This window comes from Corella eumyota, chromosome 2 (assembly GCF_963082875.1).
Source record: "Corella eumyota chromosome 2, kaCorEumy4.1, whole genome shotgun sequence".
Lineage (NCBI taxonomy): Eukaryota > Metazoa > Chordata > Ascidiacea > Phlebobranchia > Corellidae > Corella > Corella eumyota.
The window spans coordinates 11,067,690-11,093,218 of NC_137491.1; the positions used below are offsets into that span (position 1 = coordinate 11,067,690).

The 25,529-nt window shown below is 29.2% G+C and overlaps 2 protein-coding genes across 5 annotated transcripts; both read right to left on the reverse strand.

Moving 5' to 3' along the window:
* Positions 1-2,724: 2,724 nt before the first annotated feature.
* LOC145743046 (calcium channel flower homolog) lies at positions 2,725-6,779 on the reverse strand. Of its 2 annotated transcripts, XM_082560919.1 has the most exons (6): positions 6,656-6,779; positions 6,166-6,280; positions 5,481-5,553; positions 4,761-4,886; positions 4,245-4,352; positions 2,725-3,932 (listed from the first exon to the last, which is right to left on the reverse strand). In XM_082560919.1, exons 2-6 carry the CDS (start codon positions 6,275-6,277, stop codon positions 3,860-3,862), a joined length of 492 nt encoding a protein of 163 aa, XP_082417045.1. In that variant the 5' UTR covers positions 6,278-6,280; positions 6,656-6,779; the 3' UTR covers positions 2,725-3,859. The 2 variants fall into 2 exon arrangements, with proteins under 2 accessions (XP_082417045.1, XP_082417044.1); XM_082560918.1 differs by lacking the exon at positions 6,656-6,779 and having other exon boundaries at positions 6,166-6,396.
* Positions 6,780-7,331: 552 nt separating this feature from the next.
* Positions 7,332-24,998, reverse strand: LOC145742036 (mitogen-activated protein kinase kinase kinase 1-like). Of its 3 annotated transcripts, none has more exons than XM_082559774.1 (30): positions 24,715-24,998; positions 23,935-24,517; positions 23,564-23,673; positions 23,329-23,424; positions 23,118-23,174; positions 19,164-19,334; positions 18,897-19,010; positions 18,041-18,157; positions 17,691-17,836; positions 17,370-17,491; positions 16,896-17,050; positions 16,377-16,534; positions 15,986-16,112; positions 15,658-15,779; positions 15,318-15,409; positions 14,606-14,753; positions 13,978-14,113; positions 13,702-13,862; positions 13,146-13,524; positions 11,701-13,014; positions 11,314-11,540; positions 11,161-11,230; positions 10,846-10,939; positions 10,471-10,724; positions 10,158-10,289; positions 9,829-9,991; positions 9,480-9,611; positions 9,224-9,366; positions 8,800-8,931; positions 7,332-8,686 (listed from the first exon to the last, which is right to left on the reverse strand). In XM_082559774.1, the coding sequence occupies exons 1-30, from the start codon at positions 24,949-24,951 to the stop codon at positions 8,540-8,542; spliced, it is 6,039 nt and encodes a 2,012-aa protein (XP_082415900.1). In that variant the 5' UTR covers positions 24,952-24,998; the 3' UTR covers positions 7,332-8,539. The 3 variants fall into 3 exon arrangements, with proteins under 3 accessions (XP_082415900.1, XP_082415899.1, XP_082415901.1); XM_082559773.1 differs by having other exon boundaries at positions 11,161-11,233; XM_082559775.1 differs by lacking the exons at positions 23,935-24,517; positions 24,715-24,998 and having other exon boundaries at positions 11,161-11,233; positions 23,118-23,166; positions 23,564-23,670.
* Between the last annotated feature and the right edge of the window lie 531 nt (positions 24,999-25,529).

The following is a 25,529-nucleotide window of genomic DNA, read 5'->3' on the forward strand; positions in this document are numbered from 1 at the left end:
AGCAGCAAGTTGTAGTGTTACTGCTAATGTAGCCCCTAAAAGGTTAAATTTATAGCAAAGCATAATATTTGTAAAATCAAAAGCTTGTACAAAAACAAAATTATACGATTGAGCCCGGCGTTAACGTATGGCCAAAAATACATTTCCTCCCATAGCACACCCTTCCAAATTAAATACAAAACATAGCACCTTAAAGGTAACATAGTTAAAATAAAAACTACACAATACTACCAACTTTTACGCAGTTTCATAAGATTGGTTAAAGAATATTTAAATCTAAGTCGCCATCGAAAAAAACCCACGTTTCCACAACCCACTTGCGTTTATGTTATTCCAACTCCACACACAATATTGAAATCTCCACGCACTAAAGTAAGGTATATTAAACCCTGCTAACCCATTAACGTAAATGTTTATTTTTTAGGTAAATCATAAAAACAGTTTTTAATAGTAATATAATATACATTTAAACTACATTGTACTTTAGACTTTTTACGTGCTGTGGAGCAAGTAGGCTAGTCATAGCCTAGCTTCAAGTTAGTTTAAACAAAAAAAATGGTCAGGGGACTACCGTTATAATATGTACATTGAAAAATTAGTGATAATTTTTGACCCGTATTTTTTTTAATATTTACTGAGTATTAAAAAACAACACTTATAAAACAATACATAGCGAGTCAAAACATGACATACAACTTTGCCTACTTAAATTAAATTTATTTGAAAATATACCTTATTTTGTGTTTCTTCTCAAATTCTTCCTACTTTGTTACATGTTCCGCCTAACGTTATCTAAATGCAACTTACAATACGCACTGCAAGACAATTATAGGAAAACATTTTGGATATCTCGACAGGCTGATTCATTATGCATATAATGTTTAGTAGAATAGAGCGGAATATGATTAATATACTGAGGATGTTATATTGTATTGTATCATTATATTGTTAAGACGCTCGGAGTTTAAGAATTACTGTAATTTGCAATAACAATACTTCTGTGTATGGCATTTTATACAGCCTCTTTATAGTTTTTATAACATGTTAAAGCTTCAAAATAGAAGTTTAATAAAGACTAATAGTCTGTTAATAACAATTACTTTAAATATATTTATTTGCCCAATAGCTTAACTTCCAATGAATTAAATTTGTCATACTAAAATAGACTTTATCATAGATAATCAAACAAAGATGGTAATAATATATTATATAACCCATTTATTATTTTTATGAAATTCTTAATTATACAACTCATCAAAATTGCGGGCAAATTCACAAACAATGTCAAGTTAAGCAAACAAGCTACATTAACAGAGTACACAGTCAGCCGTTAGACTAGAAAAATATCGGCCAAAACAACCTACCATACCACTTGAACTAAACAAGACAGGCATAATGTTGTTATTTTGACATAATATTAAAATCATAATGTAACCATGGTCAATTGTTAAGCAAACTAAACAAGTGCCACTGTTAGGTTTGCAGTCAACTTGACGGTCGTCAGTCAGCAAGCATGTCTACTTTGTAGCATACTTAATTGGTCGTCTGTTTCAATTAGTTATATTTTGATGACAAAAGATTGTCCTTGAGTACAATGCATAAAAACTTAGTAACCGAAAATGCTTGCCTACGCAAATTATTAAACACCTTTTAATAACTGACTGAATTTACAATATTAATGTTTAGTGATTAAAGCATTGACACCACTTGATACCGATAGTCGATTACCATTCCTAGGACTCTCTTCAGGCCTTATAAACTATAAGTTTAGATAGAAAAAACATTTTTACTTATATAATATAAAAATTACTAATGGCTATTAACTCAGTGCCTATAATACAATATTGCAAAATGTTAATTATTTTAATGTCAAAGTTCATGTGTTTATCAGAAAAAAAAACACATATTGCAAATGTTTGTTATTGCATTCTTGAATTATAGGATATCCGCTGAAATTCGAAACCCTGGGCGGAATCATAAACAAACAGTATAATAAATAAACAACGACAATTTTTTTTTCTACAACAACAACAAAAAGCGTGTTGTCTGCTTTTTGTTGTATAATATTTGCTACTAATTAACTCGCCAAGCACTGTTAATGCGAATTAAAACTAGGTCATTCTACACAACATAATTTAGTAAACATTCCTCTAACTGTAAGCTACTCCTATACAAAGAATTAACCATTGGGTATAATAACCTACTTCTTAAAATTCGAGTTATCATCTTAGTTCAATATTGCGGCCATTTCTAATTTTAAAATAGACCCAAAGACGTCAATAAAATGATCTAAACTAACAAATACATAAAAACAAACACACTAAATAACTATGACAATGCCTTTAGAAAGCGACAGACATGTTTTACGCGGCTTTTGTTTACAATAAATTGCTTATGTAAATGAGTTATTAGAAAGGGCGTTTGTTATTGCATAATAGCATTTTTTGAGAATATCAATAGGCTATAAATAAAAAGAAAGAAAAAATATTTAAAAATAAATACGCATTTAGCAGCCTGACGACAGTATTAAACTGGCAAAGATACCCTAAAATGTAGATTTAAGTTGCCTCGTATCCCGATCCTAAATTCAGCCATTTTAACCCTAAAAGCAATTGGATTTCCACTAATTTAAACAAAAAATTTAATTTTTAAAATACACATTAAAAACATAGTGTATTAACTGATTGTTTTAAAAAGTTAAAAAATTTAATGTTTGTTGTTAATGTCAATACAAACTTTTACATTTTTATACCAATAAATTTTAAAGTTTTTAGAGAATTTTGTAAGGCAAGCACTAATTAAATAAATTAAATATTGTTGAATATTTAATGTTTAGAAAATAATATATGAGCGATTTTCTTAAAGAAATAGGAATATTTAAGATAACTATGTAGTTTATTAGAACACAGTCTTCGACACGGTGCTTCAAATTAAAATTAAAAATGTACACGTATTTACTACACCTAATACTTCTTGACAACACACTTCGTTTTACAAAACAACATAAATTTTGCTAATAATTTAAACCGTTATTACGTATAAGAGGTTTACTTAAATGTATACATAAGGAGTAACAGAACTAAAAGCAAGTAAAAAATCGGTTAAGTAGGCGAAAAAAAGGGAAAAATAACCAACAAATATATTTTACAACAACCCTATTTTTAGTACGAAAGCGGTATAGTCAAAACTTTAACTAATATTTTCGGGTATTTTATTTTTTCTTGCATTTAGTGTTGTCCATGGAATAAAATAAAAACTATTGCATTTTAGGCATTGAAAAAATACGTTTAACAAACAAAAAAGTATATTTTTTTAAAAACTATACCCTAAATCTGAAGAAAAAGGGTATGACCAAAATCGAACCCAAAAACAAATACAAAATACGCGCTATCTTTTATAACAAACTATTAACATGTAATATTAACTATAACAGCACCTAGTTAAACATGATTTTCTAAAAAATTCGTAAAAAAAATGATTATAATATTGTAAAATGCACCACGATGTAACAATGTCTTGTATGTTAATTAAAATCTATAAAAATGTATTGCACGACTAAAAATTAACTTAAACATAACAAAACCAATCTGAATTAAAACATAATTGTGACCAGTAATACAAAAATACCCCAAAAAGCGCAAGTAGGTACCGCAAAAAATGTACTATACTACAGAAGTTTCTATATCTTTAACACACTACTTGATTCAAGTGTTTTACAGCAAACTAATAAATTAAACGAACAAAACTAAATCTGCCAACAACAAGAAATAAACACAGATGTACATGGCAACATAGAATAAAGCTTCTTGATTTGGAATAAAAGAATTAAAAATAAAATATAAGTGCCAAAATGTTAAGTTTATTCTGGAGGATTGTGAAATTGTTGGAACTCATTCCCGCCAGCTTTAGAAAGCATCTCGCTTTTGTTGGCCCTGCAAAACAAATAAAAACTTTTCTATTGTTTGTGTATAGGGTTTACAAAATGGTAAGTACTTTAACAATAAAATTTATACACTAATATAATATACATATTTAAAGAAAAATATATATAACATGAAAAGTTTATACTCCTTTTTACAAAGAAAAAAACAAACCAAACTGTATTTAAAAACAGTTCTTTTCATATTAAACTTTATTTAAAAAATTTTATCATAATAATAAAGGGCAATAAAAAAAACTCACAGTCAAAATCATGTGATATAATAAAAAAACATTACAATCAGTGTCAATATTAACAAACTTACTTTTTTCCCAGAGACATTAGGCCATATATTACTCCAGTTGCAAAAGGAACAACACAACCAAGTATAGTTGATATTTCAGGACATAATATTACAGGAACAATGGAAATTCTATCAAAAAATTAAACAACAATTTTAAAATTAAATTGCAATTTGTTGCATAATCTATATATACTGTTTAACTGCTTTAATTAAACTTGGATTATTAATACCGTAAAATATGGTTATTTTTAAGCACTGGTATAAGTATAATTATTTAACCAATCTACATTTTGTAGATTTTAGGCAATTGAAAATTTAAATAAAACATAAATCATTACGGATATATATAAAAAAAAACTAAGCTATTGAAAACAAAATTGTAATTTATTTAAAAGTATTAGGAAGTTTAGAAATTAACTCTTGTAAATAAATATAAAAAAATATATATCAATATATAAAACTAACAAAAAATTAATTTAAAAAAAAACCTTCTAATTATTTATTCATAATTTATTATGCTATAATTTACAGACTTACAAGAGATATACTAGTCCTTTTTGCCAATATCTTCTTCTAGTTATCCAATCATTTATTGTTTGTGTTCCTTTAAAATACATGCAACATATGGGTGCCTCAAACAATATTAATAAGCAAGAGATAATTCTAAAATATAATTTTTTACATGTTTAAAAAAATTTTTTTTTTCATAAATCGATATTCAAACCAAATTAATAAATGCTATTATTAAGTTAAATTATAAAAAAAACAAGGTATATATATCTTTTATTTATGCAAAATTTAATATTTATGCAAAATTTAATTAATTACTAAAGTAGGGGCTAAAACAATTTTAAATAAAATACGGGACCATATAAAATACAATAGAATGTTCAATAGCCTACTGCATTTTTCTTAATGCTTTTAAGAAATGGGATTATTGATTTTTTGGGAATTTAAAATAAAAAATATTGATTTTTTGTCTTAATCTATTGAACTTCAATATATTTTAATTGCCCCCTACCTACATTAGAATTTATAGGCATCCAAAACAATCAAAAATAATGCTATTTAATCAGTCAGTAAGAAATAGGACTTATTTACTAAAAATGGGTTAAACAGTTTCCAACTGACTTATATATAATATAAACAAAAGCTTTTTCTTAATATTATGTATATACAAAAAAAAAATTTTAAAACTAAATACGTGTTATGTGTTTAAAATATATATAGAATTTTTATAGAAATAATTATACTTACATCATCATAACACCGGCAAAAATACACTTTATATTGATTGTAATTAGAACAGAAATGGCACATACAAAACATACTAAAAATAAAATATAATATATTAAATATTTCATTTTTTTGGATAGCAGGAAATGTCAATTTTGGGATTCAATAAAATTTTCAATAGCTAGGCTTCGATGTAATATTATTGAACAGATGTGTGAATTACATTTTAAGTCAGTTGTAATGGTAGATTTACACAAGCAGTGCCTTTTGTTTGTTAACACACGTTTGGTATAATTATTTTGTTACACAACAACACAAAATCTATTTTTTAGCAATATTTGTTTGTCAGATATGAATACAATTAGTCCAAAAACTAGTTATAAAGCCTAACCTATAACATATATACATAAAATTAATTTAACAACCTATTTATAATGGAGCTTAGTGAATGATATATTTATATATTATGTATATATATATTTTATAGGCCTGCATATGAAATAAAACTGCCATTTGTAGTGCAAATAAATTATCGCAAATAAGTTGAGGTTTGCGACCATTTACAACACTTAAAAATTAACAAGTATATATATATATATATCAAATCTATCTTAAAATTCAAAACACAACAGCTTACATAAACTTACTATTAACAATTAGAATTTTATGTTTTTTACAATAACTAAAGTACTATTAAAAAACATACTTATCGCTGCTAAAACTCCCACCACTTTCGCCAACATTTTACACCACCATGTCACTCCATCATCAGCGTGTGGATCTTCTTGTTGGTTTTCTACATCTGGTGAATTGGGCATTTTCTAATTTTAATATTTAAAAAAATTTAAACTAATAAATAATAAACACTGTTTTTTCTCTATAGATAAATAAACATTGTAATTCTTTTTTTAGTTAGTGTGTTAAGGTTTTAAACCTTTTTCACAAAAGCACATACTATACTAATTCAATAATGAATAAAAATCACTATAAAGATATTTAAATCAATAAAAAATATATAATTAAACATGTCCTTTCCAGCTTATAAACATTCTTCAATTATTAATAAACCCCACAACATAATTTTTCAGGTCATAAAAAAACGACAACCAACCAGACTAAATATACAATAATAATATACACAACAGCAAGTTATGTGTATTTCAGAATTGTGGCATAATACTTATTAATACAAATACCTAAACGTCCTGAACGTCTAGCAGTCTAGGAAACGTACAACGAAAATTAAATATTTTAACATTCTTGCATTTTTGAGGTCTAAACAAGCAGAAAGGTAAAACAACTCTTAAACTAACTGACAACTGGCTTGGTCTATATTTATTTTTGTTCTTTTTACTTTTTTTACACTGCGTTTCTCCGATTTTTGATTAAAAATTAAACAATATGTAAAAAGAGTCGGTTTTTTTTGTCATTTTGTCATATGATAAATCACAAATTGAAAATGACGTCACCGTTATTTCGTTCTGCTCTAAATATTTCAAGCGCGGAAAATCATGTTTCCATTAATTTTAAATCGAAAACCTATTTGTAGTATACTATGCCGTATGCAATTTATTTTCGCTTTGAATAATGTAACTGCTTTATAAAATTGATAGAGTGATATAAATCCACCCCAACCCTCTAGAAAGGCGAAGAAAATAAAATCAAAAAAACATTCTTGACTTGTGCGTTAAATTTTGTTTTACTGAGGGTAAAATAATATTTTGGTGATTCCAGCGGCTAACTTAACCATTTGCCAATCTTTATACAAGTTGGTATTTTAAGGGGTTGGAGGGCTAAAGTTAATAAGACCAGCTTTCTTAAATTAAAACACAAAAAAGTTTTTTTCATTCCATTTATTTTTGAAGAGCTGTTAGTAAGTATAAAAACTTTTTACAGGTTAAGCAACATCGCATAAGCTTTTAACATTCACTTTTTCTCGCAATTTTCATTGAATATATAACAATTAGGAACAACTACAATCATGCAGTACATTTTACCTTTTGCAAACCAACATAACAAAAAAAACTTTCACAAACCAATATTTGATACAACATAAAACAAAAATTGTTCAACAACAATATGAATAACGTACCATTTTCCAACAAAAAAATATGGAACTTATTACAAAGTATTTGGTTAAGTTAAAACTGTTACATTACACAAATAAATTTTGAATAATTATTAATTAACACACACAGTAAAAACCTTGAAAAAAACAGTGAAGTTTGTGGAATAAAGTTCCCTTAAATAAGAAACCCTTTTAACACACAGTTTAACTTATCAAGAAAAAGTATTGGCAAAATTTAACAACTGCTAAACTACAATAGCTATACAAACTGCTAATAAAAATAGTTGTGTTAGTAAAGCAGCATATCAAAACAACAGCATGAAAGGAATGAAAAAAATTGGAAATGTACAGAAAGAGTAGGTACCAAAAAATATGAATAGTAAGACTTGGCATAAGAAACAGTGTTGGTTAAAAATGTAAAATAAGAATGGTCAATGGGCTATTAGGTGTAAAAAAAAAAATAGGTGTAAAAAATATTTGTTTATTAAATACACTTTATTAAAATATACCTTAAAAAATACTACCTATTTCATATGATAAAAATTTTCTAAAAGAAGTAAAATATTGAATAAATAATGGTAAAATACACCAGGCCAATACATCATGACTTAAAGAAATAAAAAATGTGCAGCTGACAAAAAAAAATTAAAATCAAGCAATATAAAAAAGCAGTAAAAAAGTGTTGATAAAATGTTAAACTTATATAAAATCACCCAATAATATTAAAAAAAAAACATATGACAACATAACTCCTAAAAAAATATTAAAAATACATTCTGTTGTGTAAAATTCGCTAAAACATTAAAAACAAAACAAAATAGCACCTATTTGAAATACAGAGGTATGAAACAAGAAGATTTAATTTTATACAAAATAAAAAAAATACGTTGATCAATTGCTTGAGATTTGCAAGCATTTTTGTTATTAGTAGAATAATAAAAAGCAGTAGGAATTTTAGTCAAATAACCGAAAAATAATTTGACCACATAAAAAATTGAAAGAAAAAATACAATCACCAGCGTATAAACAGGGGATGTTTAATAAGTTCCTTGGCTGTCGGTCGATCCCTGGGGTCAGCTTGAACACATCTTAAGCATAAATCTTTTAATGCTGGAGATAGGTTGTCTGGAATAGGGGGAACTGTAGGGGAACTGGCAATCTAAAAATAGAAAAATATTTATTAAATTTTAAATAGTTTGTTACATGTGCATATTAAATATATATAAAAACCTCAAACAATGTTGTTTATGACAATATTCTATAAAAATTTACCTTAAATATAAGCGCAAGATGGTTAGAATGCATGTTAGCCTCCCATGGTGGTTTACCAGTTGCCATTTCTGTAACCACACAACCAGCACTCCATATATCACAACTCCTACCATATTGCTCACCTCTTAAAACCTGTGTGAGTAACAATTAAGTTTAATATTTCACTCTTACTTTATGTAAATAGTTAGTTTGGGATTTAAACTTATCTAATATAATAGAGCTAAGTGGACAATACGTTTTTTTAATTTTTTGAGGGCCTTTAAAATAATGAAACTGATAATAATGAAACTAAATTTGTAATACATGGTAAACTATAGCATGTTAATATAAGTGGAAAGTTTTGACCATATTCTAACCAATAAAACGCCAAATGTAGAGCAGACTATGGACTAGTACAATTAACATCAAATGTGACCAAATTTACCTCAGGGGCCATAAAAGCAATCGTTCCTAATAATTGTCCTTGGAATTCACCAGCTCCTGTTCCTTTCGATGCCAACCTTGCTGCTGCACCAAAGTCACTTATTCTTAGTCTCTGACCAGTCGAGTCAATTAATAAGTTTGCTCCTAAAAAATGATGAATTTAATATATAAACATTATGTCTACATTTAAAATGAGATTTGGTATAAAAACATCCTTTTTAAATAATCATTTTTTTAATATATAGGTAGTTACATACCTTTAATATCTCTGTGTATAAGATGCTGTTCATGAATGTAAGTAAGTCCTCTTAACATTTGAAGTGAATAATTAATGATGACAGCTTCATTAAATGCACCATAGTGCGATAATAATGTAGAGATAGAACCACCTTTAAAAGAAAAATATTTATAAAATAAATATAAAATTTTACAACATATTCTTAAATCATATTTATATTTGTTTTAAATTAGTTAAGATATTTTAATGAAAACAGTCATTAGTTAAGATTTAATTTGGAAATAAATTATTCTACCAAAATAAAACAATACATTTCTTAATTTTACCAAAAGAAATCACACAATAAATCCTTTAAAAATTCAATTTACCTGCACACCATTCAATAAACACATTATACAGTGGGCCCTCCTTAGTAACCCCATGTAATCTAACAATATTAGGATGTGACAACCTTCTCATTAACGATATTTCCTCTGTGATTACATTAAGAACTTGTCTTTCTTCTACTGCTGAACATCTAATGTGATTTACCTTAAAAACATAATAAAAGAGCATTAAAAAAAAACTTTTATTTTTTTTTTATAAAATAGAAAATTAAAAAAATTGTAAATTTAATTTTTAAAAAAGCTATAATTTACCAACTACTACAGTATTTGAAAGTTGCTTAACAATTGCAAAAAATAATTAAAATTCTTACCTGTTTTACAGCCATAATTTGTCCTGTAAAGATATCCCTTGCCTGATAACAAGCAGAAAATGCACCAAGTCCTATTTGAGCTCCTTTACACCACTGCTTGTTCTCAGCATACTCGTATTGATTACTTGTGTGCTAGAAATAAATGGTTGGAAAAGTGTTGTGAGAAAAAAAAATAAGAATTTTGAAAACAAATTTTTAAAATATTTAATCTAGGATTTAACCAAACTACACACAAACTTAAAACACATATAAATATAAATACTTGTAAAAAAACTTAAAAATAATCAACAATTATTAAATAAAAGCTTAATACCTCATCTTGTACTCTCACTAAATCAACTTCTTCATCATTGAAACTCAAATGTGGAATAATAGGAAGGGCATCTTGTACGTAACTAACTGCTAAGGTGTGAGCAAATAACTTGCTTTCCTCATCTGCTATTTGTTGTCTGCATGAACACTGAACCGCAAGGTCAGTAGAGTAGTTGTCAGTTTCGGTTGGTTGAGGTTCCTGTCCGTCTGTGATGGTTCGTTCTTCGTTGGGGAATGAACCAGGCGTTTGTACACCTAAGGTATATATATTATAAATAAAAAGTAAAAAAAGTAGCAAATTGAGACTAACTAACATACAAGCCTGGTTTGAAACATCTAACATTTTTAAGGCGGATTAAATAACATTTTTACTTACCAATCTCAGACTTGAACGTTACTGGAGTTTTTTCTATCATTGAATGATCAGATTCCGCCAACAAGTCATCAACATTGTCATTCTGAGTACTTTTCTGTAAAGAAAACAAAATTTTAATTATAAAACCTACCATTAATGTTTTTCATATACTAAAAAAACAGATCTAGTAGTTACATACGAAAGTAAATACACGAATAGATATAATGGTAGCTATATATTGTTTTTACTATTAATATAGCAGTAAGAGACACATGTACAGTCCTGTAATAATTGTTTTGAATTTTAGCAAGAAAATAGAAGTTCAAAAAAACAAACCCTGAATTTGTCTCTGCTTCTTCTTGGACATAATTTGCGGGGTCTGGATGGAAGTTTTCTTACTGGAACTCTTCTAAATAAACAACATAACGATTACAGTATGTTTAAAATTAAAAAAAATATTTTAAAAAATAATTTTTTTTCTTAAACAACCTTTTGATAGAAGAAGAAGAGGCTGCATCGGAAGCGGGCCAAGTGATGTCGGATGCAGTAGAGTTTTCATCCTCCTCATTTCCAGATACAACTGTGTCTGAAGATGCTCCAAGAAGAGTGGCAGCAGGAGCAGATGGACATCTTTTGTGTTTGGCTGAGGAAGAGCTTTGGACATCTTCTTCCATAGATCTGGTTGTAATTGGACTTCCAGGCTCATCAGTGACGCTCTGAAAAAAAAGTTAAAAAGTTTAATTTTGTAAAAACAATACAATCTAATAAAAATATCAAAAATTAAATATAAATAAGCAAAAAAACTAAAATCACAAAAAAAATACACTAAAAAAGTTCACATTGAATTGGTAAATTTACATGATAAAAAAAACTTACGTCAGAGAATTCACGACTCAGTGGCCTATGTTGTTTAGATGAAGACGAATGTTGTTGTTGATGATATAAAAGTGACCTTGGTTTACGACTACTTCCTGTGAAACCTGGTCGCCGCAACTGTTTAGGTCGCATTGGAATTGATTTTGCAACTTCCTCCTCTGGTGGTGATGTTACACGATCTAAGGAGTCGCGTGCATGATCAAACTGATGCGGCTCACTTTCTGGTGAAGTCAACTGGTAATTTGATCCAGCAGATTTTGATCTTAAGTACACAGACCCAGAGTCTACAATGTAGTCTGTTCCTATGCCACTGTCAGTATTGGTTTTAAGGCTGTCAGGAGTTGCCGAGTTGGTTGAGCCAGAAGAAAACATTCGCATAGGTGTAGAGGGAGGTAACGGTATGCCACTGTTTTTAAGTATACCCCTTGTAGGTCCACTTTGCTTTGAATTGCCAACAAATGGTGATATATTAGGTTCTTCGTTACCAGAGTTTTCGTTAATGGTATTTGGGCATTTCTGGTATCGTCGCCTGTTTGATGACTTAGGTTTCCCGTACTTTAAACCTTCTCTGTATCTTTCTACAGTGCCTTTCCTTTCAATGGCACCAGCTTTTAGTGTCACAGGACGAGTGTTTGTTACAATGTCTTCATTATCTCCTAAAGAAAGCCTACTTGTTTGTTTAGTAAATTGGGGTGACACAATTTCTTCTTTGGACTGATAACCCTCATGTTCGGAATGGGACTGCCTTGCTTGTGGAATTCTTTTAGGGTTTTTACCTTGCAGAGGTCCCTTTACTGGATCAATAGAGGTAATAATTCTTTGGTGTTTACGATTTATACTGTCAGCCAGTTCTCTTACGCTTAGTCTTCGATCAGCCGCTCTCCTAAAATCGTCGCAGCACGAAGAGGCAGATGACTCACGACTCGAGCTTCGATCCCTCGGCGAAGAGGTGGAAAATGCACCGCAGTACTCACCGCTAGGGCAAGACTGAGTATTAAAACCGCTGTGAAAGTGTGACTGTGTGTTAATATTCACAGCTGGTGCAAAAGCTGAGGATTCTGATTTAAGACGCAACAAAGAAGGTCTGGCCCTCATTTCAGGTACAACCTTTGTAGAAGATGTATGGTTATCTGTTGTTGTTAATGTTACATTTGTTTGTTCTGTATTGGATTCTTGTGGCAATTCTTGCTTGTTGTAGTCTATATTGGCATATATTGGTTCTGGCACATGGTTGTTGTTGTTCACTTGAGTTTTGTGTTGATCCTGGGTCTCGTGCGATGGACTAATGCATCTGATTGGTCGAAATAATGACACCTATGGAAAAAAGTGAAACAACAAATTTAAAACATGGAAAAAATTTTTTTAACTCAGCACTACCTACAAAAATTTTAAAGAATCTCCAAATTTACTTATAAACCAAATGATTCTTTTTTTTAAATATTTACTTCAATAGCTGCATCGAGATTTGCGGTATCTACAGAACAAGGAGGTGGAGTTGGTGGGTGCGTGACTGTACAGGGACTAGGGGGATGATGGTTTACTGAGTCACTTTGACTAAGCGGGGTCCATAACGATGGGTTTGTTTCATTTTGGGTGGTATTTCTGTAATTGTTAATTGGGTAACACAGCGAATAGGTGGGGTTAGTGTATGAGACCCCATGATTTTCGTTGTTGTGGGGTGAAAAATGTTGATAGGGGGTTTGATGGGACGAATTATGGCTGTAGGATGTTGGGGGGTAATGGAAAGGAGGGGGTTGGGGAGAATGGATGGCTAGAACATCATCTCCGAGATTATCGTCACTTTGTGATTGACTGTAATCAGTTCTGTTAAAAAAAGATGTATATACAACGCTTTAAAAATAAGGTCACTTTTGCCACATCCAGACAATTCCAAATTTAAATTTACTTTTACAATCTGCAAAAAAAATTAAAATGTCCACAGCAAAAAAAAAAAACAAATATAAAAAATACAAGAAAACCATTTATGATAGTTAAACTTACTGAGCGTGGTTCATTCTATGCAATGCATCAGGATTATCGGTCATTGATTTAATGGCAGCAATTTTTCTCTTTAACCTGTGAGTGTTTTCTTGTGGTAAGTCATCTAACATAGCCTCCATACAAAATGCTATTGATGGTACATGAGCTGCCAATGCATAAGCCTAACCACAAATAGAAAAATTGGTTAATTAAATTGGACACAACAGGTATTGGACTGTAAATAGGGCTTATGTACATATGTCCAAAAATTAATTTTATTAAATCTTAAGTTATTACTTGTAAAAACATTCTTCTGGCCATTTTGTTAACCCTGGGTTGCGTTGTAGTTTTCAAACAACCGGAAGCAAAGTTGGCAATGCACAAAAGTCTCTGGGAGGCAGGAGATTCATCGATGTTTTCTATTGTGTTACTTCTAAAGATAAAATAAATAAAAATTAGTGTTTTTTATAACAAAAACAACATCATATATATCGTTTAAACAAATTATCTTTATTGAATTTTAATTACACTTAGCTGAAACAAAGTTTACTATAGGGCATTTAATAACAATAACTTTCCATGTTTGGCAATGCGTAAACTTCATCGCCGGATTTGTTTAGTTGTTGAGCAATTTTTTAAATACATAACACAGCCTTAAAGTAATCAAAAAAGTCTCGTTTTTTGTGCAAAAAATCATTAACGATTGTTTAACAATACGTTACATTTTAAAAATGCCACGCAGCGCTTCAAGTGTTTTAAAAAAACAAAGATTATGACCTGAACCTAATTATTGCTCTAAAAATGCGACCTCATTTTTAGCGATCGTTTTTTAAACGCTAATTCGTACCCTGCAATATATAATATTTTTCATTGTATTAGACAACAAATTTAAAAAAATATACAATTTGGCAAAAAAGAATCTTACCCGAGTTTTAACTCAGATTTATATTCCCGGAAGAGCTCCCCGAGTGCATTTAGTCTTCCCAATTTCCATTGCCATGACAACGCATCCACTGAATCACTAAACTCAAGAAATGAGAGAAGATATTTGACATCACCAACTCCAAGTGCATCTAAAATAAAAATACAACATTTAAAAAATATTTCTTTAAATTATGATTTTTTTAAGATTTATGTTTTTTGGTATATGAAAAAAAAGTAAAAATCTTTGTGTAAAATTTTGTATTAAATCATTAACTCACGCTTAAAAAAAAAACGATGACCAAAAAAAGTAAGTTTATACTAAATTCCTGTTTCGCCCATAATAACTTTGACATTTAAATTCAAAGAATAAAACTAAGTACGAAATAGGATCGCGCAATGGTATTTAAGTTGTACACAAATGCATTGGACCATTCAAGAGGTCACCATTTATTGTTCGGTACTTATCTGCTTAAGTAGTTTTGACAGGCACCGGGTTGAACGGGTTTAAATTTTTGTCTCAAAATATTTTGCAAGTTGTTTAAATTAATTTATTTAAAAAATATATATTTAAAAATCATTAAAAAAATAAAATCGAAACCTACAAAAAAAAATCAAAAAGTTTGCAATTTAGATTTTAAAATGTGCCAGTTGTTGTAAGATGATTTTGAACCCCCTTTAAAACACAATTAATAACTATTAGTTTTGGAAATTACCATCAGAAACAATTTCTTTTCCGATTGCAAGTTCACCAGATTGTCCTCTACATAATTCCATAACCGTGCTTACTGATAACTGCACAGTTCGCCTGCAACAACAAAATATTATAAAAAGGAAATAAAAAATGTCTGTATTATGTATAAATTAAGTTAAAATGGTGGTTTAAAAATGCTTTACCATTTGAAAATACTGTTCAAGACGATTTTAATGTGTGTATTAGAACTTTAAAATACTGTATATGGTCATTTGAAATCGGTAAAAGACCATTTGAGATAGTGTATAAATAACATAAGAAAATTAAGAAAGTCAAATTTTTCTGTCAATTTAAATGTTTACCTGTTTGAATCAGCACATTTAAAAAGAATAGTTTCAATCACAGGATAAAGAAGTTGTTGAAACGACTTCACATCTTCTTCAGTATGACATTGCGTATATGCCATCATTGCCCTTAATGTTCTCTGTTAAAAATTAAATTAACAAAATAAAAATTGGTTTAAAAAAAAGAAAAAAAATTTAAATTACCAAAACATATTTTTAAGCCAACCCCATTTTTACTAAACAACTTAACAAAAATTTTAAACTTTACAATTTTACAAAGTTTTTTTAAATAATACGAAATTAATTTCGGTGTTGTTTTACATTACAATAATAAAACATATCCTACCAAAGCAGTGATGTAAACTCTATACTCTGGATCTGAACACACCATGGCCAATATACTACAACATGAAGCTAAGCTCTGGTTGTTTGATATTATATTACTTGTGGCTGGCGGTACCACCATTGATGAACTAAAAATAGATTTAAAATAAAATTAAGTTTCTTTGCCAAAAATTTAATGTGATTAGGTACAAATAATATACAAAACATATTTAAGTAAATGTTACTTTTATAATATTTTAAAGTTTTGTAATATTTATATTTAATTTATTTTTAAAAGCACATTATTTACAAAACATTAACCAATTAAATTTTAAAAACACAAGCTGTAAATTATCTAACTTTGTAATTTAACATTTTTTTTATAATATTGAAATTAAATTATTTTCCTGTACCTGTCTGAATCTTCAGAATTTCTTTCTTCTCTCTGAGCAATAACTTGACTGTTTGTAAGCAGAGCAGCAGTTATATCATGAGATAATCTACGAAGTCCATTTTCTCTTATGTTGGGATGAGATGAAAATAAACAAGACACCATCTCCCAACCAAATGACTGTAAACAATATTTTAAATATTAAAATATATAGCCCCTTAAATTTAGTGTATGAACGTTTTATTAGAATTTTAGTAGTCTAACAGAGGTTTGTAGTTCAAATAAGATAAAGTTATCAAAAATTATAAACAGGTTTGCATTTAAATCAAAAATTTTAAACAGGTTTGCATTTTTTCTTATAATTAAAATTTTTTCTTATAATTAAGATGTTCATAATATTTAAACAGAAAGTTTAAATATTTATATTAAACTGACTCTAAATTTACTTTAACTCTAAAAATATTTATTACTTATTAAAGAACTTTATCGAATTAAAATATGTTTGCATGAAAAGTTTACATTGAAAACCCCCTAAAATTACCTGAATCCATCTATCTGCTAGTTCAGTATACTCATGAGGTATTTCAACCATTAGAGGACCATAACCACTTCCTCTATTTGAATCTGCTGGTTTCCACACTATTCTACATAATGGACATTTGAGTGAACCACCATTCCTTCTACATTCTTCTGCCCCTAGAAGTCCAAAACACAAAGTGGGTATAGGGTTTTTATGTACTAAATGATAACAACTACCTATGCTGTTTTGTTGTTTACATAGTAATGTCATTTGGTATTTTAAGAAAAAATTATAATAAATTTAATATAAATACTAGTCAATTGCTCGCCCTTAAGTCCACATTTTAATTGTTTAATATATTAACAAATAATATATGCACATGATATGGGTAAATATACATATACTGATCATTAAACTCCATTTTTAACAATAGGTTAAAATAGATGAATGTAAAAAGAGATTTCTATGCACAACCAAATCCAGCAATTAACTTACAAATATTAACACAATGGGTATGCAGTCTGTTCCTACATCCGACCTCACATACAGTGACTGATTCACCATCTACCATCTGTAATAAACATATCGGACAATTCTCTTCTTCCCCTTTTGAAGAACTAAACGAAAAATAAAAATATATACATTTTCCATGGTCCTGACATTAATAAGGTTTCCATGGCCCTGACATTAATAAGGTTTACTTTCACAGTTATGTGTTTATCTTAAATTAATCAACTAACAATAAGGCACCAATAAATTTAAGACAAAAATGTTTTTCGAAAGTATAAAAAAGAGAACTAGAAAAACAAGTTTTACCTTTGGTCATCACTGTTACTTGAACCATCCGGATGTTTTTCAGTTCCATTAGCGAGATGTGAAACTAATCGTTGAACTCTTGATTTTTTCTTGGGCGAGATTCGAGAATTACATCGTTCGTGATAACTCTTAAACAAACTCTCAACCTAAAAAAAAAAAAATTAAAAAAAAAATGATAAAATAACTTCTAAATATTGCCAATATTTAATTTACGGACATAAAAGTATAAAAACAATATGATTGCTTTTATTTTAAATATAATTAAAAAAAAAGTTTTTTTACACCATGTTATATGAGTTTTAAGTTAAAGCAAACAATTGGTTTTAAATAGCAAACTTTTATATTTTTACCTCATAGTTCTTTAATGTTCTTCTCCATAACAAACCACTGGTTGGCTCAAGTTGGAAAACCCTCAACATTACAAATAAAACATGAACACAAAACTGACCCCGTCCACAATTACAACTCTAAAACATAAAAATTGTAGATTAATTATATTTGTCAATATACTGAAAACTATGATTTTTAAACGAATTTCACCAAAATTAAATTTAAAAGTTTTTTAAAAATTAAAAAAGAAAAATTTTTTTCAAAAATTCCCCTGGACTAGTCCGTAAAATGACATTTTTGGGCATATGTTTTTCGGTAGAAAATCTATTGGCAAAATGGTTTTAATAACATAGCAGTTATTAATGCATTATAATATTAAACAAAAAAATTTAACAGTTACAGTTAAAAAATGCGTTATGTATACAATGCCAATTATAAAAACTAAAAAAGTGCTACAGGATAAGTGGTATTTGAATATCTAGATCATTAAAAAGTGTAAATATAGTAGTATGATGATTGCCAAAGTTTTTTTATATACATTACAATTACAATTTGATAATACAGCTGAAACTAATGTTTGAATAATGTTGAAAATCAAATTTACACAAAGGTAAAGATATTTCAAATAAATCTCAGTAAACAAACTACAGATTACAATGTTTGTATTCATTTTACAAAGCTGGAAAACAATAATGTTAGTTTATTACAGAGTGATGTAATGACCAAAATTAACCAATTTGAAAAGTATGTCAAATTCAACTCTTAACAGGAACAACATGATAACCATTTCGATTTCTGGCCATAAAACAACCATAAAAACACACATTTAAAGCTATTTAGACCACACTATTTGCACTATGTTAAAATTAAATTTACCTGAGGACCTACGATGACCAAATATTTGTGTTCTGGGGAATCCCCACCAATTCTGAACGAGTTTGGGCCGTTTTGTTGGAGGAGGTACAAGCGAGCTTTCAAAACTCGATTTACCTAAATCAATAACACATAAAAATGTGGGACATTCAAATTAAAGAGACAATGTGATTTAATACATAAGCATACAGATTTAAAAAAAAAGTAAAAAAAAACATATTCACTAAACTAAATATTTTTGATTGTTTTCAAAAATTAATAATTTTTTACCTTTTTTGAGGTTACTTCAGAACTGTATGGGGATATTCCATCGGTATTAGGTGAAGGAGGTCTTCGGTTGGGTGAGGGATTTCGACCTTTTGGAGAAGGGTTACGACCTCTTGCCAAACCTCGACTCGTAGGACTTGCATTTCTTTTTAGGAATGGACTAGTTCGACCAACCTAAGCATAAAAATGTGATAATTCAATGGAACAAATCATGTCAAAAATATCACATATTTATATTTAACACTATTTGTTTTTATTTTTACACAGTTAATAAAAATCTTTTTTTAGAAATATAAAACTGTTTTTTAAAAGTATTAAACAGGTTCAATTTTAGGGTGCATATGCCAGATATTTTAATTAAGTTTCTTAACAGTGAACCAATTAATAATATAAGAATAGACAGCACATTTAATTTTTTGGTAATACTAAAAAAATCACCAAATTAAGTTGTGTAATAAACTTAAAACAAACAACAAAGGCAATTGAATCAATAAAAATAGAAGGATCATTTTAAAATAGAACTCCTAAACAAACAAACAATAAATTAATGAAGTTTGACTTTTTAGGAAAAGCAATTTTCGACTTAAAATCACCAATTTACAATTACACGGCGACTTAAAACAATAAAAAAGAGAAAATTTTTAAATTAAAGGCACAAAATCATGAAGTGCCACTTGTCATTTTCAAGAAAGCAGGCGACCTGTGAAAATGTGCACTCAACCAGATCGCCAATTTCATTGGGCCGTGAAAGTGAAAAACAGTTAACTGTCTGCACTCATTGGCTTTGGCATTTTGATATTTAGGGGGGTGTATTTGGAAAAAAAACTGCCCAACCCCACTTTATTTGCATGTAAAAAAGCATGTGTATTGTTTTATAAAATGACACGAAAGCAAAATCCCCATAACAATATAAAACAAATATTTTAACAAAACGTATACAGAAAATTAAAAGAAATATTCTAAAGTATAAAAAACGCAGAAATGAGAATAAATACATTTCGATATTTTAAAATTCAATTCCCTAATAAAAAATATGCCACACAGGCAAGTTATGTAAGTAGTATATATTTAACGATGAAACATAACACCGAAAATATAGACCGTCGCCTGATAAAATGTGTGTGGTGTCAATATATAAGGAACGGCGATATTTTACGCACCGTTGCATTAACACAATACGCAAGACAATAAGTCGTGGCCACTAATAGGCACTTTCAGACGAGTTGTTGGTGTGTGTGTTTTGTCGATAAACAAGCCACGTTTTTTGGCTGAAAAATTATTAAAATAGGTAATTTTGTGCTCTCGAAATAAAACAACTTACAAAGCCTAAACAGATATTTAAAAAAAGTAAAATCAAATCTGATGACGCAATTTAATTTCGACAAATCAAAAACAGCAATATCATGTGCATAAATAAAAGGCTACTGGTCATGGAATCACCTAGTAAGGTCAGAAGTTTAAAATAACAAATACAAAACCACATATACAAAAAATAACTCGCATGTCGAACAAATAAAACTAAATCGAGTGTAAAATAGCGATTCATACTGCACTTAATCATCGAATCACGTACATCAATGCATTCGTGTTTGAGCGAGAATGTCAAGGGTGTGTTGTTATGTGTTGTTAGGTGGGCGAGAAATATTAAGGCGCGCGTGTAGTAGAGTCGTTTAAACAGGACACGTGATCCCTTGTCGGTCAAATTGTATTACACGCGACGTATATCGAGGCATATCGTTTAGTGTAAATAGCAGGACTAGATTTCAAGTAATACATATACCATGACATTTAACTTTTTTTATTTAAATGCTGGCTAAATTGCATATAAATTTCATGACGTTATGTTTTTGGCCATTATTTAGCGATTTAGTGATAGGTATATTTCTGGTCACTCGCCAACGAATCGTTTGCAATTACTGAATTTCGACAACACCATTACTGGCTAGTGTTAACAAATTAGCGCTAAACGCTCGCTCCGAAACAACAAACCCGTAACTCGGTCACATTATACGCGGCAATTCGACAGTGCGCAATCCCAAGTATATATACCGCTATATTACCACGAGTGTATTTACAACAACGCCAAGTGGTTTCCGTTTACGGTTTCGCCAAATGTTTAAAATGACTCCTGTTTGTCTATTTCCATGTTTTGGAATAACCAATATTGAGCTTAAATATGATATTTTGGTAAGAAATATATGCCAACGCACAGTTTAAACATTTTTAAAAAATTCTAAAAACCACGAATTTTTACCTATGACATCAAAAAATTAGTTTTACAATTCAAAAAACATTAAAAAGTACAAAAATTACAATCCATGTTGTCAATTCAAAGTAATTCAGGTTTTTGTACGATAATTTTATGTTAAAAAGCTAGTTATTAACCTAGCAAATTTGTGGTAAAGGTTAAATAAATAAACAATTAATTTTTTTCATACAAAGCTTTAAATCCGCTTTATTGTAGCAAAATTTAAATATGAATAAAATTTCAGGAATTTATGTAATTGGTATGTCGAGTTGGCAGGATCAATTCACTATTCTATAGAGAGATTATATTTAATTTGGTTCATGTATGGTATGTACACGATTAACTGTTATGAAAACATTTCGTTTTAAACATGATGGCGATTTTAATAAAAAGATGTATTGTGTTTTTTAGCAAATTTAAAGGTAGAGTAATTTAAAAAACAATTCGTCAGCCGCTAGAATCCTAAAACAATTTAGAGACCAAAAAAATTAACATTCCTACTCGACCACATTTATTAATATTGATAATTTTAATTTTACAAAAAACACGACAGCTTGGATTTAAGTTGAAGCTATGACAATAACGAGTATATCGACTGCCAGCTGTTTCGAGACGCAAAACATCGGTTGCTGGAAATTACTGCGTACCCTTGGGCAAAACCGTAGAGCGGATGTCGTTTTTGGGCCGGTAAACGCGCCCTAATGAATTGCGCATGCGGCCTTGAAATTCGGCTTCTTAATATGACCGCCCAAAATTTTTACATATTTAAATACGAAAAATTTACCCAAAGGTGCTTTTTAATAATTTACATAATCTAAACTAAACATTTAGTTTCGCGAAACAGATCTTACTTACAATAATATACCAAAGTACTTACGCAAATACAGCAAAGAAGTAAACATTTTGACAAAAACAAACAAAAAAATTCCACAAATTGAAAAAAGTTAAGAGTAATTTAAAGATTTCTTATGGGAGATTACAAATCAATAAACGACGGGTGGTCCCGATATAACGTAGATCAATAGCAAAACTGGCGAAGCTTAGATCATAGATATTTGTTATTACAGTCGCCCACATCAAGCATTTTACGACTTTAAACGAATGATTTTGTATGGCAAGAAATAAATGTTTATTTTAATACTGGGTTCTTAAATAACCAAAACATAAATAAAAAATTTATGATTTGGTTCTAATACAAAAATATGTTTTAAAATATCCAGTAAATGCCAAAAAAAGAGCAAACCTTTTTTCAATCAGATAAAATCACAATCAAGATTAAATTACTTTTTTTAGAAAGAAAATCTTTCGCTGAAAGAGTCTTTTAACACATCTAAGTGGTTAAGGAAGTGAAAACAAAACTTCGAAGTTGCAAATTTTTGAAAAAAACAATTTCTGACTCACATCAAAAAAATTACGTCAAATGTTAACCAAAAAAAATATGATTTTACTAGGTTTCATACACTTTATTAAAAAGCTGAATTAGTATTTTTCTTTCACTAGTCCTCACAAAATATTGTATTACTCATTGTCTTATGCATTATTAATTATTGCAAACAACGGTTGCAACACACCACATATAATTCCTTAACACAAAACTAAGTTAATTTCAACAAAATTCAAGACTCTCACATGTTTATTTTCCATTTTTGTTTAAAAGAAAACTTTTTAAAAGGCAAAAATATACGTGCAAAAAAAATCTTAGGACTTACGTTAACTGGAGATCCTTTTCTTCTTGGTGTTCTTGGTGATCCAGGCCGACTTGAAACCTTTAAAATAATTTTTAACAAATAAATATTTTCGTTTACTAAAATAATTTTATTTAAAAAACGCCTAAACACGTTACAAAATATAAAGCTGTATTTAGTTATAAATAAAACCTAATTAAAATATTTTATCCTATAAAAAATTGAAGTTGTTTACTTTAGTTGGGGTTGTGTGGACATGTGCCTTTTCCTTCTTTTTACTAATCGCTGATGCAAATGCAGCTGGATTTTCGTTTCCTATCCTCTTAGCAATCTAAGTTGAAAATCCAATTTAATATATAATAAAAAAAAAACAATTTGCACAAAAGTAAATTCAAACAACAGTTATTGTCTCATACTCAAGTAATGTTTGTGTTAAAAACCAGATAATTTTAAAGGAAAGTATTTTTTACCAAAGGTCCTTTCTGTCTCATCTTGTTAAGTATACTCTCATTAGTAGACGTAGTATTTGTTGTACTAGAAGTAGATTGCTGGGTAACTGGAATATTAGTGACAGGAGATTCTAAGATTTCAAAAAATAATAATCTAACAAATGTTTTTTTATTAAATTCTTTTACGTGACTAGACATTTAACAATTAAGAGAAAGCATGATTGGTTAATTAGTTGATGGTAAATCCGGTGCATAATCATTAACCTTAAATAAAATTATAGTAAGCAGGAAACAAAAAAAATTTTCTAAATTAACATTTACTAAAATCTATTTTTAAAACGTTTATAAATAAATCATTCCCTGGTATTCAAAAACAAAAAAAAACTTTTTACCAGTTGGATTTTCCGGCATTCCATTTAAATCTGGCTTTTGAGCTTCAGGTTTTGATTGTTTAACTCCATGATGTGTTACATTTTGACGATAATGCCTCCGTAACTTTTCTCGAATACTAGTCCCTCCAATTTGCTGTGGCAAGAGACTTCCCGAAGAGGGACTAGCATGCGTCTGTGCTGCAATATTTGTTTCACTTTCCTGACGTAAATCCATATTTGTACTTGGCACTTGATTTGAAAACAACAACGATTTTTCATTTGCTGATTTTCGCTTTTCTGTAGTTTGCATTTCCCTGGTTAAAACACTTCCTAAAACTTGTCTGGCCGATGAGGATGTAATTTGCATCTGCATAGCCCTAGATTTTGCTCTACCCTGTCGATAATTAACAGGTATTCGCCTCTCTGCGTTAGAAGAAGAACTTGTATTATGAACAAAACTTCTCTCAATTTTAGATTTTGAAGTGTTTTTCTCGATATCCTTGGAAGCACTAACAGGTAAATGTGAAGAAGATAATGCCGTGTCATTCATATAATTATTATGTTCGACTTCACAGTTTCTCGTCGCCATTGCCTTAGTATAAATCTGTAACAAGACATATAATTATAACTAAATTGCACGAGTGCAGAGGGTATAATTATTTTAAACCTAAATGTCATCTTAGCATTTAAACACTTAAATACAAGTTACACCAAAGGCACGATTTACCAATTAATATAAGTTTTTTAATAACAGGAATACAAAATAGGTCATGATGTCATTTATAATTTAATTTATTTCACCTGTTTAGAATAATGCTCTTGGCCATCAGGTGAATGCACTGCATGATTAATACTCTCATGATTGCCATGCTTAGTTGGTGATTGAGGTAAAGTCCTACGTCCGAGTTTGCGATTAAATTGCCGCTTCATAGATTCTAATTTACTATTTTGAGTGCGATGCTGGTGTTCTTCGCTTCCAACAGACACTCCTGTTATTTTAGCTCTTAATGCATCTGTTTGACTTGTTTGGCGATCCATTTTCAATCAGTTAGAGACTGTCTTAGTATACCCAATAAAACAACATTTTATAACCTGATAAGTAGAAGTGATGAACAGCAAAATTAAAACAAAGAACTTATATAAATACTGTCTGATAGTTTATGTCTACAAGTATATCTGTATATACTGTCTGTTTTGAATAGTAAAAAATGGCACGTGCAGACGTTTGTCTACACTACAACTTATATTTTAGTTTATAAGTCTTAGCTTGGTGACATTTACTAGCATTTAATAATTAAATTTTTTATATTTGTATTATTTACAATTTAACTAAGAATCTTGAAAGTATAATTCTACCATGCTGTGTAAACTATTAAACAAATAAATGTCCGCGTTTTGCCGTAACGAAGAGTAAAACAAACACATAAATTTTAGAAATTTGCAAAACCAAAACAAAGTACTTCAGCGCTACCTGCCGAACAAATTATTATAGGGCTGAAGATAATTTCGTTTAATTTTTATTCTAACATAACAAAAAATAAGTGTAAATTTTGAAACTTTAACAAACATGTCATAAATAAAAAAATAAAATGTTACCCACATTTTAAAAAACTTAC

What these genes read in the sequence shown, in the direction of transcription:
- LOC145743046 (XM_082560919.1), bottom strand. Translation starts at nt 6,277, where the DNA reads ATGCCCAATTCACCAGATGTAGAAAACCAACAAGAAGATCCACACGCT. An exon ending in GGGAGTTTTAGCAGCGATAA is followed by an intron (nt 5,554 to 6,165) that starts GTATGTTTTTTA and finishes TTTTATTTTTAG; the next exon opens with TATGTTTTGTATGTGCCATT. An exon ending in TTTGCCGGTGTTATGATGAT is followed by an intron (nt 4,887 to 5,480) that starts GTAAGTATAATT and finishes ATTATATTTTAG; the next exon opens with AATTATCTCTTGCTTATTAA.
- LOC145742036 (XM_082559773.1), bottom strand. Translation starts at nt 24,951, where the DNA reads ATGGATCGCCAAACAAGTCAAACAGATGCATTAAGAGCTAAAATAACA. An exon ending in GAACATTAAAGAACTATGAG is followed by an intron (nt 17,837 to 18,040) that starts GTAAAAATATAA and finishes TTTTTTTTTTAG; the next exon opens with GTTGAGAGTTTGTTTAAGAG. An exon ending in ATCTTGCGCTTATATTTAAG is followed by an intron (nt 8,687 to 8,799) that starts GTAAATTTTTAT and finishes TTCTATTTTTAG; the next exon opens with ATTGCCAGTTCCCCTACAGT.